The sequence below is a fragment of the Hyalella azteca genome, unplaced genomic scaffold (assembly GCF_000764305.2).
Source record: "Hyalella azteca isolate HAZT.00-mixed unplaced genomic scaffold, Hazt_2.0.2 contig2426, whole genome shotgun sequence".
NCBI classification, from domain to species: domain Eukaryota; kingdom Metazoa; phylum Arthropoda; class Malacostraca; order Amphipoda; family Hyalellidae; genus Hyalella; species Hyalella azteca.
In genome coordinates this window covers 23834-44130 of record NW_025932701.1, presented here as the reverse complement: position 1 = coordinate 44130, position 20297 = coordinate 23834, and the positions used below count along the sequence as shown (strand labels likewise).

The 20297-nt window shown below is 40.5% G+C and overlaps 1 protein-coding gene across 1 annotated transcript; it reads right to left on the bottom strand.

Moving 5' to 3' along the window:
- Positions 1-174: 174 nt before the first annotated feature.
- Positions 175-19521, bottom strand: LOC108668025. Its single transcript, XM_018155150.1, has 11 exons — positions 19201-19521; positions 14437-15858; positions 11498-14000; positions 10824-11144; positions 9857-10485; positions 7866-8579; positions 7447-7614; positions 6797-7098; positions 6162-6289; positions 5649-5841; positions 175-5435 (listed from the first exon to the last, which is right to left on the bottom strand). Exons 2-11 carry the CDS (start codon positions 15459-15461, stop codon positions 3052-3054), a joined length of 8367 nt encoding a protein of 2788 aa, XP_018010639.1. The 5' UTR covers positions 15462-15858; positions 19201-19521; the 3' UTR covers positions 175-3051.
- Positions 19522-20297: the final 776 nt, after the last annotated feature.

Below are 20297 nucleotides of genomic sequence, written 5' to 3'. Positions count from 1 at the left end.
AACAAGGAGCTGTAAATTTCTTCTGGGATTACGATAGAAATTGACAAGTTATTCTTCGTTCTGTTCCTTGGTAAATTCGATGAACAATGCTCCGGAAACGATGCAAACATCTAGTTCATAATCACGGAGACCTCCAAGACTGCTTTCTGTAGAAAGGTACTTAAATTAAACACGAAACCTTCAAGACTTTTAATTGAATGATATACGTCGATCCAAGCTCTAATATACAGCAATAAGGTATACAGTACAGTGTCAGGGATTTTAATAAAGATAATCTTCGTTGAGGGTCCTCTTCTCTTTTCATTGACATCAATTGTAGTTGGATGTTTGGACATTTCCAGCATTCTTATCCTAACTATTACTGCTTGCATTTATCTTAAGTCTAAGACAATTAAACAATCGTATGACGTTCTTATACATTAACAACATCCTTAACTTAAAGGAACAGTCTATGTACACGAGTGATGAATTTACAGGTCACTGCATACGCACAATTTCTTTTGACCATTTTCACACGCACAGAAACTTAGTCGTTGGGATCAACACACTAAGGGAAAAACAATCCGCAGCAAGTTCGATTCGTAGTGAATCGCGCTGAACGTTATCCAGCTGCTTTATATTCATGAGATGACCAACTTACCAACAAACCAACCGTCGGGCTAAGTCATGTTGACGGTTGAGAACCTGGACGATCTCGTACTTGGCGTGCCCTAAGATCTTGGTCCAGTCAACGCTGTTTCGAACTGAACAACCTCTCCAAGCAGTATTAATATCGTTATCATCTAAGAGCTTCATTTGTACATTAGAGTCAAGAAAGGTGCCGAGAGCAATCTTAGGTTAACATGTCAAATAAATGAGCAGTAAATTTGAATAAGCCAAAAACAAAGTGACTCTTAGTCATCAAGATAGTATAAGATTCGTTACAAAGCTACTCTGAGAACTCCAACAAAAGATCCTTCGAAAAAAAAAAAATTAAAAATAGAGCCTTCTTGTGATAGTCGGATAAAACCGATTTCAACGCAAAGTCGAGCGAAAATAAAAGACACGTTTGTTGAATAAACATTCTTCGCCTAAAAACAAAAATTCGGAATGGCAACGAATGGAAAGGCCCAGGGCATTTGCTTGAAAAAGTAGGGGTCGAGGACAGAATCACCGGCCGGATCCACTCTAAGATTGCAAGTTTTGACAAAGAGACACTAGTTTTACGACTTCCGGAAAATTGTCTACCAATATAATTAAACTAAATAAAGCTTGAGAAAGATGATACAAAGTGAGAGAAAATTGCCCATTAGAAAGACATAAGAAAATACATCTAGCCAAGTAAGCACGCCCAAAGACCTCTCAAGAGGTTAGAATCCCCAAATTTATTTTCTGCATGGAATGAGCAGCGGCAGCAAAATGGCTGAAGAAATCACGTTCGTCATAAACGTTAAGAACAGAGCGGCGGCAAGAGCGTCATGGTAGGATGCCTCATAAGAAATGAAGCCGGTAAAATACTGCGAAGTTATAAGGACTTCAAAGCCTAAAAGATACGAGCGAGAAAAATAGTGCTCTTAGAAAAGTCAACTAATCTGCTACAACACCGTAATTTTGAAATTAAATAAAATTAGAAACCTGTATTGTAGTACCTAATCCAGTTTCAAGTGCCAAAACTATCCTCCAACAGCTCCTAGCAACAATATAATAACTAGTCATGCTTCAAAATCTTTTCTGAAGTGTAAAGCTACGAAAGAAAGTGTAGATAATGCCTTCATGTAGTTCAGAGAGACAACAGAAATTATATCGAGTTAACTGGCGGCTCAAACCTCCAACTCAACTTTCATGGTAGACGCTTTCGCACACTCAAGGGTGGTAAAGGACGAAAATTTTACTGCAGACAATTTTACCACTTTCAAAATTGCTACTAATGTCGAAACCTGATTTCTAAGCCACTTCTTCGATGAAGATATAACAACTCATTAACATATATAATAACGATTTAGAATGAACTGTTGACACAGAAATCGAAGATTCGCAAGCCCAATGACGTCAAAATCAGAGGAGAACGGTATAGAAGCACAAAATAAAGATTATACATACACAAAAGTGATGTATCTTTGGCCAGTCCAACCGAAAACAGTAAACCAATAGGGTGGAATAACTTTCGTATAATCTGTTCAAAACAGAGCAATACTTCATCAAATAAAAAGAAACTATCTACTAAATTTTGTCGATTGCACTTCCAAATACAATAATTGCAAGGATTGAACTAAATCCATTGTAACTCCACTTTTTAGGACTAATCTTTAGCATTCACAGGAAATACACATAGTGTAACGAAGATACAATATACAAAAAAAAAGACATATTAAAGCCCCAAGTATTCCAAAATTACTGACCAAATGAAAAGCCAAGACTCTGCTGAAGAAGCAAGTATAGAAAGACTACTTCACATATTCATGCTTCCATCCAGACAAATTTCCTAGTACACTTTAGACAAGAAATAACTTAAAACGACAGAAAGCTAAACATCAGGGGTTCAGCAAGGAAATGGGCTTTTATTTAAACGATTAAGCATAATTTGTACTCTGTTTCAGAGTCTTGAACACAAGTGCGCGCTCAAGAAAGATTCTACCGCATGTTTCAGTGCACATGCCGAGGTAACGACGACTCTTGAAGTGTCACAGCATCCCACTTGCGAGCCGAACTCGAAGTTACTATACTACCATGTACCATAAAAACAAGAGTGAATCAACTCTTTACAGATGCGGCTCGTAGCGCGCATAAGAGAGCTTGTCAGTTTCAGATCTCATCATGAGAAGATACGCATGAGCGATGACAGCCGCAGTTGACACAATCAGTCAGCTATATAAAATATTTTTACAACTTATGCATAGAAGACAGTCATTTTCCAGTAAAATATGTCACACTTTTGTACGAAGATTCAGGAATTTCAACGTGATAGAAGAAAAACATTAGTGCATTCACTGAATTTCGAGTGAATGAATATTAGAGATTTATATATTCACATACATGTAGATAGTCTAGGCTATTCATGTGGGGTAGGCGAGCCTACCGATTAGGAAGCGGTAAAAGTTGCTTCTGAGAAAAACTCGATTCGGGAATACACGAGTCAGAAGACGCATGAGGCAGGACGGACGAGCCTTCAGGAGTGGAGGGAGGAACATCGCTGCTCAACTTTGTATTGGGGAGTGGCGAGGCTGAGGAATGGATTGCGTATTTCGTTTGGTCTTCTTCGCCGACACAGAGACCAAATTCTCGCTTGAGACGATCAGCAAGGGTGCCGCGTTTGACAGGAGATTCGTCGCCATCCTCGTCGTTGGTTAGTGGCGACATAAAAGACGGGGAAGACATTGGGGAGGGTGCTGATTCACAACCGTCCATGAACAAATTCACCCTTGGAGGTGTTAAGGACGGTGGGAGAGGAGGAGATACTTGAGGAGGTGGCGGAGGTGGAGAAACGGGAGGTGGCGGAGGGGGAGATACGGGAGGGAGCGGTGGAGGGGGAGATACGGGAGGCGGTGGAGGGGGCGGAGTTCCCGGAGAAGGAGGGCTTGGCGGGGAGCCGCTAGGCGACATATCACTAATATCACCGCTCACAACTTCCGTCTCATCGTTTTCATCATCATATTCTTCTTCTGCACCGCATTCACTGATCTCAGGTTCGCCGAGATCACTCTCGGCATTGTCTACTTTTCCACCAACATTATTCGACATAATTTCATTTCTGACAGGTTCATCCATATCATGAGAATGTTTGTCGTTTTTACTTGTAAACCATTCAAGACCATCGTTTTCTCTTCGACGTCGTACATCGTTATCTTCATCATGATCACTGTTATCGTCATGCAAAGATAAGCCAGTAGTGCACTGCAACAAGGAAGCAGCTGATGAGCCTAGGAATGCAGCAGTACACGACGAAATGCGGCTGATTGGCTCCAAAACAGTGGTAATTTCATCGCCTCTTGGCGTAACATCTGGTGGGGCTATTTTGTAGGGGGTTTTCTTCTCAGTGTTATCAATGTTAATAATATTTGCACCGCGTTCACTAGGGTAGGTCTTTTCATTGATGGGTTCTTTGGAGCCTCTTTTGTTTGGGTCAGCAGAAATATCAGAAATCGTAGCCAAACTCGATAATTCACAATTAACATAAGGCGATGCCACGGGGCTTTCCGAGCTTGTAGAAAAAGTGAATGGATTTGCAGAAGTGCTGCAAGAACCAGCGCTTGAAGAATCATCACCATGAACGCTTTTTCGCTTCCGGTATTCTAGGATAGAAAGCTTTCTTTTGACAGGTGCGGAAGTTTTAAGTGAAGGCGATGAACAGCTTTCACTGGGAGTGCCGGGTTCAAATTTCTTGCTCATAGTGCCGTGTGGTCTGTCCTCTTCGTTGAGATCTCCAAGAGTGGTAAGAGGCAGTCCACTGGATAGGGCCGAGCAGTTTCTGTAAGATATAGGAGTGTGATCCAAGGCTCCCAAGGTAGTGAGGGGTGGCCGGGGAGTAAGGTCTGGTTCAGAAGAATTCAAGTCAATACATGAAGTGGATGAATCTGGAACCAGAAGGTGACTCGTGGAACCGAGCGTAGTGATTGAAGGCGCATTGAGGTTTGGCTCAACCTTTAAAATGGATGGTAGGGGAGGGGAGCGAGAGAGAGGAGGTGGTGGATCACAGGGCAAGGCCGGTGGGGATGGGAGTCGAGTGGGAGTCACGGGCCTAACAGGAGAAGGTGGAGGAGTGCTGAAGGGAGTTCGATGACAGGCTTTAACTTCTGGGGAAAATGGAGCGGGGCCTTCTGGAGTGCGTGGTCCTCTCCAGTCAAGTTCATTATTATCATTATTTAATGGATCTCCACCACCTACCGGAGAGAAAGGCTCAGGTTCTGGAGGACTCTTCACATCTGACGATGACCTGCCAGCTAGATTGGTGGTTTTGTTTGGTTTATCGCGGTCAGGCGAGTCTGCAACAGCAGAATTTCCTATGTCCGAGAAGCCTTCAAAGCCACTCTCAGGGCTATCATCAATACCCTCGTCATCATCTGCAACGAGGTCATTATCTTCAGAGCCGTCGTCGGAACTGTACACGGTCTGGTCTGCGTTTAAATCCGTCTTATCAGCATCATTACCAGGGCCACTCTTCTTCCCTGGTCTACGACCACGTCTCCACTTACGTTTACCATCGGCGTTTTTTTTTAGTCTATCTTTGCGAACTCGTCGCTGCTCTTCTTCTTCACTATCCGAAAAGAGAGGGCATTTACCAACAAGAGCATTTGAGAGGTTACCAGTTGAACCACTTAACGGCTCAGTTGACATGGTGTCAACATTGGCAACGACTGCATCCACAGAATCCTCATGTCGCACATCAACAGATCGCTTACGTTTGCGAGTAATTCGAGGCTCGTTTCTTTGATCAATCTCATCTTCAGACGCTCTGCAATCTTCTTCACTATCCGAAAAGAGAGGGCATTTACCAACAAGAGCATTTGAGAGGTTACCAGTCGAACCACTCAACGGCTCAGTTGACATGGTGTCAACATTGGCAACGACTGCATCCACAGAATCCTCATGTCGCACATCAACAGATCGCTTACGTTTGCGAGTAATTCGAGGCTCGTTTCTTTGATCAATCTCATCTTCAGACGCTCTGCAATCTGGTTGTTTCTCACCCTCAGTTTTTATATTATTTATGTCAATTTTTGAATCCGGGGATAATTCTTCCTTAATCTTTTTATCAGTGAAAGTAGCAAAATCATTTGAATCCGTATCCATGGAGTCATCTTTTTTGTACGACGATTCAACTTTTTCCATCTTCACTTCAACTGATTCCGAAGAATCTGCTTCATTCTGCATAAATAAATCAAGAATTAGATACAATAAGCACGAAAAAAATTTGAGTAATATGCTAGTGACGAACAATGTGCCTTTAGACGAACAACATCTTCAATTACGCTTCAATTCATTACGCTAAACTTTATCATAGCAAAATCTGTCCAAGAATAAAAATTAAACGTGCAAACAAGACTCTGAGCTCAGCATCTGAAGTAACGTCAGCACTCTGAGCTTAGAATATTTATCATGATAACTATCAAGCATGCAAGAAAGTGAAGTGTTGTATTCGAACGTATTCACATAATTTATCCTACTTGTCTTTTGATATATTTTACCTTAGTTGGAAAGTCTGAAGGTGAGGAGGGTTGTACAAGTTGCGATTCTGAAATGGATTCTCTAGCAAAGCGGCGTTTCTTCAGCGGCGTGTTGTAATCTATTGCTCCTTGTCCGCAGGGCGGCGAGTCTGAAAAATATCAAAGAGAAATTTTTTAAGCATTCCTTTATTCTCGCACATGGGTATTGTTGGTAGCACATTTTCTTTTCTTTCAATTCTTCATTCATAATTTAAAAAAATATATCCATAATATGCCAACTCGGAAGACAATTTCGAAAAATATAGAATGTAACAACAGGAGAATTAGTTCGAACAATGCAATCATTTCTTAATCAATTGTAGAAAAATTCCTTTTACATTTTCTGCTCTCACTTCAACTAGACTTAGAACTAGAACTAACTAGATGAAAAATGGCATAATCAGCAATAAGAACATTGTTCAATACCAATAACAAAACTTCCTTGAGTAATTAAATTAAAATTAAAATAATTAACAATGTACACGAGCCAAATATATTAGGTTGTGCGATCCCAAGTATTTACAAGGCATGCAGTGATATTATAAATTAATAGGATTTAATAGACTGAAATTAAGTAGCATGGAAAATCAAATCAGCAGTAAGGGTTGCCTTCTTACCAGGCGTGTGGCAGGGACTGCAACCTTCAGGAGCAGAAGGTTCTTCACTAATGGCCTGGCGCAGCCACCTCTTCTTGGCCGATACCCCTGGCGCGTTGTTTGCCAGGCTTAGGGCGGCGCTGGAGGTAGATGACCGTCGCGAGGGAGGTGCAGCTCTCATGTAATGAGAAGGGACTCCAAAGGCTCCACCCAAAGGTCCCATCATATTCATGCCACTGCCACTATTGCTGCCTTCAAACGGAGAATCTTCGATACACTCATTCAGCCACTCGTTCATCATAGACTTTTTTGTCTTAGGAAACCTAGGGGAAACAAGAGCATTATATTGGAGTGTATGAGTGAATAACTTAAAAAATAGCTCAGATTATAATTGCCCCTGGGTCAGCAAATTATTCTGCAAGATACTTACGAAATTCACGAGATCATCATGCTAGATATTGGGTAAGGCGATTCAAAAATTTTCACATGCAATAATAATAAAGAATTCAACGAAATTTAATGGGATATATTACAGTTGATTGCATATATCAACAACTATGATGAAAAATGCCTCCAACTCGAAACCACACATTAATACTCTTTTGACGATGTTGAAGTGTGAAAGAAAGTCTAACAATAAAATTTTTGAACAGACGTCGCACAATCCTTACCTGGCCACGGGAGGCGTGAGGGCTCCAGCATCTGGTTCATAAACAGAGGAGCGATCGTCCGACTTGCATTGGTCGATAGGTCCACTGATGGCTCGTCTTCTACGGTGCATGGATGCCCTTTGGACTGATGAGCTACCTCGGTTGTTTCCAATACGACTGTTCTTCTTGCTGCTCAAAATTAAATAATTATTTTCATTCGAATCACTTAAATATCGCATTAAACTTGCAGGCCAGATACTACCACTTCCACACGCTAAAGAATTAGAAATTGCTTGCCGTTATAAATAAGTCATTTCTTTTACGATTGTTAATAAAAATTACCGAAAAATTCAAATAAATTCTGAATGAATTTACGAGTTCCTCCACCTCACAACTGGGCAAATAGAACAATAGTAACCAAAATTAAAAATTTAACTCACTTCTTTTTACGATGCTTTTCGTGCAGTCTGAAAGTTTCATCTCCACTGCTGTTATCACCATCATCTTCATCCCCGCCATCACCACTCTTGCTGCTGTGATGTCGAGCCCTCTCTTCTTCACGTTTTTTGTCTATTTCCTGTTTTCTTTGCTTTTGCTTCTCAAGCATCTCAAAGGCCTTCATGTAGGCAAGTATTTTCTTTTCCTCCCGCGTGAGCTTTTTGCCATCTTTTTCTGCATTGATAGCAGACAAGACTGAGTCGTTAGGACCCTCGCTCTCACTGGCACTCCGGTTCTTCTGAGATTTCCCTGCACAGCTGCTGCTGGACTTGCCCAGGTGGGGTGATTTTCCAGTTCCACTGCTTCCACTGTTATTGCGCAGGCGTGCTGACGGACCGGCATCTCCGGGAATGTTTTCACTATTTCTCTTAGCCTGGGTTTCAGTAGAAGGTGTGCGTTTACGAGGAGACGAAGCTGGCCGAGAAGAACAATCAAGTCCATCACTACTGCGACGAGTGCGACGCTCCAGGCTGCTGTTGTTGTCGTCCAAACACAAGCTTCCCTCGTCCTGGGATTCGTCTCCTTCTTCGCCATCGTCTGAAGTGCAACTCATTGCGTTGCGTAATTTGCGGCGGTTGCAGCTTGAAGATTCTGACATAGTCCGCCGGCTGCTGCGCTGAAACGGCCACCCGCGCTTGTTGAACGAGCCACATTTCCTGTATATAAAAAAATATCACTCGGTACTCACTGCAGTGAGTGTCAGAGAGCGCATTTTCTCGTCGACGAAAACGTGAAGTCACGGACGGACGGGCAGACAGAGGAAAAAATAACCGACGGAAGACATGGCGAGCACAATAATGCATTTTTTCCATAAATGAGAAAATGCGCTAAAAATTGCTCCCAAATATAGAATTGTCCCACACAGTATTAATCTTCTGGAAAATTTATCGGAATTCAAACTTCAGTTAAATTTAACTTCAGTAAATTCTAACATCAGTTAAATCTGTGCTATGGAAATTCAGTTCTGTTACTAAGATTTTATGTAAATAAAATTCAACTGATCTTCGACACACAAATGAAGGCGAGTGTTTCAAGTAAAAAGAGGTCAAATATCAATGTCCATACAAGATTTTGGGCACATATACATATATTGATGTATACGTGCCCAAACTTCTGATTTACTGTAAAAACATGAATCTAGAGATGAAAAATAATACATGTAACAAATCGGGACCATTACAAGACAAATGTTAAATGTGTTATAAAATAGGGACCAACAAATGTTATTTACAAATATTCATGCCACAAAGGTTGTAGGCTTCTCCAGAATGTAAATTACATCGATTTAACCAGCACGACTCCAGTGTGACGAGTGCGACGAGTGCGACGCACTCGTCGTTACATTGATTTAACCAGCACGACTATGAGCCTAACATGCCACCTCCAGACCGGAGCACCGAAAAACCACGTGAGAGAGGCTCACTGTGAGACCCTCACTCGCGCGACGTTGGAGACCTACAACAGCATCGTTATGAGATGCCTAGACACCACAAGACTGGCGATAGCTGAGGCTCTCATCATCAATCAAGAGTCTGCAGCTATAAATTTACAAACTATCGGATTTTTTTAAGGAAGTTGATACAGTTCTCCAAATTCAAGCTTTAATTTCAATCAGTATCCATAATACCCAAGGTTTGTACTAACGTCATTTCACTAATTCAAATTCGAGTGTCACAAAACTCTTCCCCTATTTGACAATGAATGAATTCGAAACGTCATAAATTATACTAATAAAATGACCCCTGGAAACCTGATATTTGAATTTTCAATTCCTATTAAAAGCCTAATATGCAGTACCTATGGATAAAAACAATAAAATTGTCAATAAGAAATACTCTCTGGTTAACTGAAGAATGACACCAGAATTAAAAAAATGCATTTATATGTATAATTAATTATTTAATTACATATATTTATCACATAAACTACTAACCTGCCATCTCTTTCAGGGGAACTGTGCGGCGATGGTGATGTGTTCGGGCAATTCATTCGTGATGGTTGAGGGCCTAGTTGTTGAACAGATGAAGTGAAGGAGGAGCCACTAGCAGTTGGTGAAACACTTCCTTTATCAGGAGATGAAATTGTCTTGACAGGCGAGGGAGACTTGCAGAAGGACACGCTCACCTTCGATGGAGAAGACACACCTTTAACCCCACTAGGGGATTTCGAAGGAGACGCTGCACTTGCCTTTGCTGGCGACTTGGAACCTCTTGAAGGTGAAAGAGCTGCTGAGCGAATAGGGGATAATGTACTTGGGCGGGATGGAGAAACAACGTCAGGAGACGCGATTTCACTCACAGCATCAGCCAAATCGCCTTCCGGCATGTCCTTGTCCTTCAGAATACCTTGAACACTAACTGCAGTAGGCGTTATGGGTGTAGGAGGGGACGAGTTCAGGAAGGGGCAAATATTGTGGTGGGTGCTGGCAGGACACGGAGGTAAGTGATCGAGTTGAGTTGTATTGCACGTTTGCATGGGTAAGAGGATCTCATCTCCCTCTTCTATATCTTCCGTTGCAACCAGGTACAGATGGAGTGAGCCTCTCTCCACAACATGACGGACCTAAAATTAATGACGGAAAATGAGAAAAAGGTTTTCTGAAATTACATTATGAATCTTTAGACAAACATGTTCATGAAACTTAATATAGTAAGATTCCAGAAAACATGAATAGACGTCAAAAGTAAGCTCAAAATCAGTAGACCCAGATTAGGTTGAAAATATTAAATCAGGATGTAAGGCACTTAATTCCTTTTCTCCTTGGCACTTAATTCCATTCCATCACCCTGGGAGAAAAAAAATTGGTAGAATCACAGATTCGAAATATGAAGTACGCAAAAATTCACTTAAAAATTTTCATTTTTAAGGAAGTGATTCAGAATAGATAAATTTGATCATACCTGTGCATTAGGTTTGCAGCTTCTCCTAGCAAAGCGCGCCTCATTGCCGTATGTGCGTGCGTCAACAGCAACGGAGAGGCCTTCCTGAAGCAGCGTGTAGCGCAGAGTGAATGGCAAAAATCTATCAATGCCACCGCCCCCGCTATTGTTGTTGTTATTATTATTGTTGTTGTTATTTGTGTTGCTAGCAACGTTGCCGCTGTGGCACTTGGAGTTTGTGTTGTTGCCGTTGTTTGAACACCACTGTGACCAGAGAAGATATTTCCCCTGATACTCGAGAAGCGCAGTACCGCTTGTGACAGCACATCCAGCAACAAGTATCTGAAGTAAAATTAAACGCATTTTTACATAGTAAAGCATTTTGTACAAAGTAAGATAAATAATCCTAAAAAATTGCATTACTAAACGAGCCTCAAGTAGCCACGAGTTCTTATTTTTAAATTAACTGACAATTTTCTTATTTTTTGGAGCTTATATGTTCTGCTCGTCTTCATCATTCAATATGTACAGTGCACAGTAAAAAAGCTAATTTTAAACGTGTCTCGTTCAGTTTACATGCATAAAATTGCTCTCATTAGATTCTGACATTTTTGGGCGATTCAAATTTTCAAAATTTACAAATGCAAAAGACAAACTGGGTCTCACGCGGCTTAGCTAAAGACTTAAGAATTTACTTTTTTCTCGAATTCGAGGCAGTTGGGCTGGCTGTTCTCAGCAACTCTGCAGCGGTGGCCCAACACGGCACCTTGCACGGAAGCTCTGAGGTGAGGCGAGATACCATTGATGCGTGCCGCGTGTACACGCGCCCGTAGCTCAGGACTGTAGTGGTTGGTGATAGCAGCCTCGTATCCCTCGACCCAACCACGGACCACGTCTGCGTAGGTCAGTTGGTTCTGGCAGCTTGACGTTGCAGGGGCAGGAGCAATGAGCACAGGTGAGAGTCCCACTGACGGTGCATCAGTGACAGCATTTGTTGCAGAGCTGCTACTTTTGCGTCTTCTCTTAGGTGGAATCTTCTTTTCTTTATCATCATTGCTAGGTGACAAAACATTATTATTGTTGTTATTATTGCTTGACAAGGTCGAAGTGATTCCAGGTGCATTGTTTTTCTTATTATGCTTTTTGTTCTTAGCTAGAATATTATTCTTATGATTGGGAATTGTTTTGTTATTCTTATTGCCAGAATTATGACGAATTTTGTCAAGAAGTTTAGGTTTTTTCTTCTTGGCGATCTTAGGTCTTATTACATCCATGTTACTGGCAGAAGTCTTCCCAGTTTTATTTTTCGCACGTCGGCAATTATCATCCGAGTCAGATGAAGATCCGGGATGAGGCAGTTTAGTTAAGAGGTCTCTCTTGCGGAGCTGAATGCCATGAGCTTTTTGTCTGTCAACTGGCCGGGGATGGCAAGCTTCACAAAGATAGACTTCAGGAATATTATCCTTGCTGAGCCCCATGCAAACCACATGCTGCCACACCTGACAACGATCGCACTGAATCATGTAGCCGTCATCATGCGTGAAGTCACACACGCATCGCGTGATGGAATCATCATGTTCCATCTCATCGCCTTCACCTTCGGGGGCAGTCTCAGTTTCCTCTCCTGAAGGTCCAGGGGAAGAACTTTTCTCATCATCAGAAGAGTTGCTCGCACTACTTGTGTTCAAAGATTTCAGGCTCGAGTGGCTCATATCATCTATTTGATTCTCTTTTCCCATAAGCTGTAATTTGTTAGTGGGAGTTGCAAATGAGCCTTTGGTTTCTTTCTTTGAGGGTGAGCTAATGGAAAGCAAGCCCGTCGGTGACAGAAGACTTCCAGTTGGGTTCAGATAGTCAGGGACGCTGGCACTGCCAGGAGGAGGAGGGATATAAGGAGAAGGAATGTACGTCAATGTAGGAGATGTCGACGGACTGCTCGATGAAGCAATGCGGGAATTGCTCGAAACATTGCCAGTTTTATTTATTACACTCGTTTTGTTATTGACAAGAATATTTACATTATTTTCACTGCCAGTATTGCTACTGGAATAAACCCCACCATTTGTACTACTGATACTGCGGCTTGTGAGCACAGAATTATTAATGGCAGTGCTGACGCTATTGATTGCACCAATAACAGCACTTGAGGAGCTATGAACATTATTACACAAAGCAGGGGCAGAATTATAAACACAGGATCTATTATAAGGAGTAGAAGGATTCTGTACAACACTTCCGTGGGCTGAAGAAATGACGGAGGTGTGAATGCTACTTCCACCCGTGTTGGGGCTGGTGGTGGAAGAGGTTCCAATAACTGGTAATGGGCTTCCACCAACAATAGCCGAGCTCAGTGGTGTGGTGGAGACAGTACTTATACTACGTCTGTATGTATAGCGCTGCCCACCAACAGGAGATGATATGCTGGCAATGTAACTGCTCCCATTGGCGGTTTTCGGCTCAGAAGTGTGCAAGACACCAATTGTGCGATGCTGCACAGCAGTTTTGCTCACTGTCTTCAAAGGTGAGCCGTAATGCAACTGCTGCTGTTGAGTGATAGTGTTAAAGCGTTGCTGCTGTTGCTGCTGCTGGCGGGACAGTGAGTATGCGATTGCTTTAGTGGGACGAGCAGGTGATGCAGGCTTGTTGCTTATAACCCTGCTGTATGTGTTGCTTGACACTGTCCTGTTGAGAGGGTTACTTGAAGTTGGTATGAGAGAACTGCTCGTTTTACTGCGGTGCAACGAGTAGGTTCGCGAGGGCGAGTGCACTACAGAGGGCAAATGAGGTGATGCACTCATCACCACTCCCGGCGGAGAGAACGAGTGGACTACAGTCGATGTAACACCACTCACTACAACACCTCCTTGAGAACCACTACTCCATACTTTTGTCGAAAGTTTATTGGTCTCTTGGCTGTTGGGAGGAGGCAGTGGAGCCATGTAGTTGTGATCTTGTAGCACAACTGCCAAGGGCGACTTCACTGTGCAGTTTTCACTTCCCAGATTTACGGGGGTTTCTGTGGAAGAGCTTTGGGTGCTTGGTTTGTTCATTTTCGTGCCACTGATCCCGCTGTTGTTGTTCACCACAACTGATGTCATCATTGGAGCAACAGCACCTTTGTTACTGACGAGATGCGTGCCTACATAACACTTCGGGAAGCCTGAGTCCGATCCCTCACAGCTGCTGGCCACAAGTACTCTGTAGTGAAAAATAACAATAAAAAACATAAAATGAAACCATGCCTCAATTCCATCCCATGCCTCGTGGCATGGGATGACAATAATAAATAATTGATGACAATGTAAGATGGATAGAGGACTGGGTAGGGACTTTTTACTATAATAATCAACAAGATCCAGTTTCAAGTCAAACTTAAAGTGAAAAGATCTAATCAAAGTACAGAACGTCAGAATCTTACAAATTCAGCTTATAATTAAAGAATTTATGAGTGAAGCTTTGGATATATATGATATCCCAAATCTTAAATACCGGTACTATGTATATATACCGGTAAATCAAAACTTATCTGAAATCAAGAATATTAAGAAGTTCCAAGCAAGTCATTAAAAACATCTACAACCAAGATGAAACATTTAACATTGCTAAAGAAAACCAGTTCACTACCGTACATTACCTTTGATTGACAAATGAAGTCCCGGCATTGCTAGTCCTGCCATGAGCAACAACAGCAGATTGCTGTAATTTGAGGTGCTGTTGCTGGAGAAGTGGTTTAGCTTGATGAAGCACCGTGCCTGCACCACTAGAGCTTATCAGCACTGACGAGGTGACAGGGATGTGCTGCACAACAGTCTGGTATTGCCGAGTTGGGCCATTGCCAGGCATGTGATGAACCATTTTAGTGTAGTGGTAAGGAGCACGAGTTCCAGCCTGGCTGGATACAGTGACAGTCATGTTGGGATTGCTGCTTGCCAATACCAACTGCTGCTGGGGTACTTGAACTACTGATGAATGTTGAGGGACTTGAACTATTGACTGGTGATGTGAATGTTGCTGAGGACTGAGCACAACAGATGATGACTGCTGTTGAGTTAATACAACTGGTGACTGCTGTGGGTGAGTTAATACCACTGTTTGTTGCTGTTGAGATTCTGGAATCACTGACGACTGCGAGTGTTGCTGTGGAAACCTGACCACAGTTTGCTGTTGTCTCGGCGCCAACACAACTGAGGATTGTGCTGGTATGGCTTGAGACTCTGGAGAACGTTTTTGCTGTGAGATTAATCCAACAGCTGACTGTTGAGGTACATGACTCACCAGTGACAAGTGTGTGTGAGGGCCTGCTTGTGCTACAGCCAAGTGAGGCTGGTGTGTTGCTTGAATAATCCTTGATGGTTGTTGGTGAATAACAACAGTTGATGAGAGGGACGGCATGGCAACATTAGCCATTGCCGACTCAAATGTAGACTGAGGAGACAGCACTGACCTCCGTGGAAGTCCAGGTATGGAGATTCTCTCATCACTTAAGCTCTCAGTACCAATATTAGTCTGATGGCTGGAAGACAATACTTCAGTCTCAGCATCAGAATTGTTGATGACGGTACTACTGTTCTCAGTTGCACTGCTATTAGCACCACTTGAGGATGCTGTAGGATTAGAAGAGCCTGGAGCAAGCATCAGTTTGTGAACCACAAGAGACATTCTTGTGGCATATATGGTGTGCACTTGTTCACATGTAAATAGATAGACAGTAATATGGGAAATAGAATTCAAAAGGAAAAGCCAAACACCTAGCACTTAAAATTGGATTTCTGAGTTCAACCACAGGGCACAAAATTGATCAAAACTAACCAAAAATTAACAAACACCAAGTGCCATTGAACACTGAAAAACTGGATGATGTCACTCAATCAAGCAGATCTTCCACTGCTACCTCTGCAACAAAGGCTTGATGCAAAGTAGTGGTTCTCCAAAAAATGTGTCTGTGAATGTCAGTCCAGTTGGAGGTGCAATCTGAGCTTTGTCCAACAGATGCAGTGAAGAGAGTGAAGCTAGCACAGATGTCAAATGTACTCCCATGGTGAGAGTCCAACAATGCCTGCAAACATAACACAAGATGAGACTTTTAAAATTAACACATGAATTAACAGGAAATGTCTGGGTAGATGCAAAATATTGCAGCATTATCAAACAATTTTATCGGCAATAGGAAGAAACAATATGCTGGAAAAGCTATACAGCTCACAAGTTTGATGACAAAGTGAATGGACACTTATTTTATAAAAAAAATATCAGAAATATTTTATGTTAACTGCATTAACAATTATTGGATAAAATGTAGAAAATGAATAGACGCACCATTACTTTAAGATGACAAATGGAACACAGGCAGATATCCACAAAATTCTAAGATAATTGTGAACAAAACATATACCGGTACCTATCGTTCATGACTGGCAAACAACAATATTTGTGTTAAGAAGCATATGCTAGGTATTAAGGTAGTAATTTGAAATTACGGAAGTTAATGCCTGCAGATATTGAGCATTGTAATTAGGGCATAATTATTGAGAATAATAGTATGGTATTGAACAGTTAAATTTATAGTGATCTATGCCACAATTAATTTACACATATAGTTTATGAACAGTTAAAAATTAGAAGATATCAATGATACATAACAATGCATGTACAGTGTAAACCGGCCTAACAAACATCCTCTTTTATTGCCAAACCACCTTATGAACTCTCAGATCAGAAAAAAGCATGTTAGTTAAGGGGAGCTTCAGCCCCAAATTTTATCTTAGTTATTTATTGACGGATCGATTCGAAATTCGGTACACGGATGTAAAATGAAATTCTAAGACTTTTTCTTCATGTGAATTTAAAAAATGAAAGAAAATGTGAAATTCTTAGAAAACAAACAAAAAAGGTGGTACTGTAGAATCTCCTCCTAGGATTTTTAAGCTACAACATTGAAACACATATCATTTGATGCATAAATACCATAACTAAAACTGATGCAGAGCTCAATTTCTGACAAGGATGGTGCAAACAACTGCATGAGAACTATCCCATAAGACTGCAGGCGGATAACTGAAGCACAGCGTGTTCAGACTAGCTATTTAAGTGTACTGCCAGTAATTTTGGCCTATCTTAAATGTGAAAGAACACCACCCATAACCTTTTGGCGACCTGTCGTGAACGCATAAATCAAGATATAGATAGTTTTTTGTACCGTTGGATGCATCAGATTGTAAGCTTTAGGACAAGTATAAAAACAGAAGAAGTCAAAATTTTCAATTTTGGGGCAGACACTCTCCTTAATTTAGTTAGCATATTCATTTTTTTTAAATCACTTCAACTTTTATCCTGTTATCAATACTGATACAATTTAAATTGCCTTTGAAAATGGACTCTTAATCACCACTATAGTAAATGTTTTCATGAGTGTGATTTATTAGAATAATGGCCAAGGGGTGCCACTAAATAATAACCTGATGTCCTAATATCCACAGTTTCTCATTAATATAGTAGTGTTCTTGAATTAACAACAAATCAGCACTAGAGGCACTAGGGTTACCATGGTTACCACAATAGGCACTCAATGTGGTATGTGTACAGATTTTCTATAAGTTGCAGTAAAAATGAGTACATGTGTAATTTTTTATTGTAGGCAAAATTACAGGCTATGAACCTGGCCAATTTCACACATTTCAAAGGCCTTTCCCAATTTCTTGTGTAAAAAAATGAAATATGCTGCATTTTTACCTATGCTTCTCAGTAAATCACTGGTCAAATGCATGTTTTTTACCCATGATTTTAGGAAAATTCAGCTCAATATCCCAAATATGCTGATGACTTGATATACCAACAATCCAATCTGTAATAGTAGGCAAAATATTCCATAAATCAGGCTTAAAAGCTATTGCTATACAGTCAATATTCATAAATTGCAGGCAAAAGAGTGCTTTGTGTTATTTTCTTCAAGAAAAAAATTGGGAAAGAAAGTAAAAAAATGTGAAATAAACAATAGGCATTGTCTTCATTATCTCCTTTGCAGTTGACTTCTACCCAATTTTAACAGAATGGGTATGAATGCCAATGATGTTATCATGTTGCCATTTTTGGTAACAAATATGGAGAGAACCAAACCAAATCTTTCCACTACTTTTTCCTAGTGCATTCAAAACATATTTTTAGTTGTCATGTGGTTATAAAACCCTACAAATTGTAGTTCTGACCACAACCAGTATTATAGGGTTTTCATTTTAGTGGCAAGGTCAGACAGTCCATGCAGATGCAGTGCCTGCTGCCTAAGTGGAGAAGTATAGTGTAAACAAAAGACAGTCAAGACACCCTTGAATAGGACCCTCCTCTCAGGCCAATTTCACTCATTCCAATTGTTTCAATAATATGCTTATAGAAAGTACTTTTCAAAGACCACATTTCTAAAGAGGCTGGTGTCTCCAATGTTACAACTTACACATGTACAATGAATCTCTTATTTTAGTTTTTATTATTTAAAAAAATTTAATTTCTTTTAAATGTGAAAAATTATTTTCAAATTATTTGTTTTCTCAATTGATTCATGCATTGTCTCCAACTTGATGCAAGTGTGCAAAATTTCAAATCAATTGGACATGTATAAGTAAAGTGTGTTAAATAATAAGAAAGTAGTGCTCAGAGCCTCAGACAAACAAGAAGTGAAGTTAAAGAGAAGTGTGGTAAAAAATAAAAGGAATGGCTTATTTTTACTGACAATTTTTGTAAACTTCCTTAATTGTATCTGCAGCATAGCAACTTAGGTGTTTTTGGCAGGAATTTATTCTATATCTATATACAATATAAATAAAATTACTTCTGAGTTCTGATTTTATATTACCTATTATTGTAGGCATAGGGTGTAGGCTATGTACAGTGTACACTCTTTGGTTTGCTTTGGTCTTTGCTCTAGGAGTCAGGTTAGGTAGGTAATAATTGAGTAGTCTATTTAGACGTGTCGAAAATAGTAGGTAGCAATGACTCCAATTATCCAATATATAACTCACATAAGGTTAATGGTTCTATATCACGTTGTNTATTGTTTCTATATCACGTTGTACATTGGAAAAAATCATATTTTCAGTTCCAGAACTCCATTTTCTTTATGCTGCACTAGGCCTAAGATTTGGCTGTTGAAACGTACTCAGTTGATGAACACAAAATTTAGAATGAAATGAAGGAAAGATGTGGCTCACACACTAGGTAAGAAGTTCTTTAAAATAAATTTAAAAAGGTTTCCTTTTTTTCTTACTATTCTCAAACCTAGAAACAATCAATTAGCCTACTCAACAACGGAATAAACGAAAAATTTTCGATAGAATATCGCGCGGGAACCCCTAATCAGCTAATGTTCGGCTTATGTCATATAACATTAAATACATAGAGAAAAACTCACCAAATCGCTTCCAAAAGGTCAGCAGCAGCAGTATTAGAAGATTTAGAAGAAACAATACGTGGTATTTATAATCATGAATAATAATAAACGTACATAGGGTGAATTGGGTAGTTGTTGAAGGATGTAAACACGAATTTTTTCAACCGTTCGGTGTTCAAGTGCCAATTTCAAGACATTAATAGCGGGAGAGGTATTACAGATACGAGTAATCGCAGCAACGTTAATTTAACACAATATTACTTGGATCTCAGCAATACATTCTGAACATCTTCTAACTGTAGACTATGGTTCAAAACACATAAATAGCCACTGCCTACAACACTGCCATCTTGCTTGATAATGAACGGGGTTCACACGCAGGATCTGTGTATACAAACAATGTGGAGAATGAGCGAATCTCTAGTGATAACGTCGTAGGAATAACATGGACAGCGAATAACTAATCGTAAACAAGAGAGACGTTGACTCATAAAATGCCAATGTTGCGCATGCGCTGGTCGAGCTGCGTCTCTTCATAACGACTTACAGACTGTTTCTTTTCGCTACAAATGCGAGTAACAAATAAGATATATGTTGGATATCGTGATGAAATATTTTTTGAGTGCTCTATGTCGTGCTCAAATATATGTTGAATCGACAAAAAAACTACTATGTTATAATATATGGACTTATTTTCCAAATGGTCTAAGACAAACGAATTTTTGTGAAGAAGAATCCATGGGCAGGGTGGCCCAGGGGTTAAAGTTCCAGAGTACCAAGATTGGCGCAGAGAGGAGAAGGTTCGGTCCCAGCTATGTGCGAATTCTGTGAATGTTCTGCGATGTTAAGAATCGGCGACAGGCCTACTGCCTAATAACGCTGAAACCGCTATTATTATTATTATAATTGCTGGCCTGTCTGACATGCATGCACCTAAATATAATATAAAAAAGAAATAATTCATTTGCTTCTGTCTTCTGTACACTTTGGGCCTTGCAGACATCGCTTAGATAAACAGGGCTTATGTCACAGCTCGTGTTTTGACTACAAACTATGCTATCAGTTCATCGGTTCAGGATTCTTGGAAGTGGTCTGGTCTTAGAAAGTTAAGGGGACTC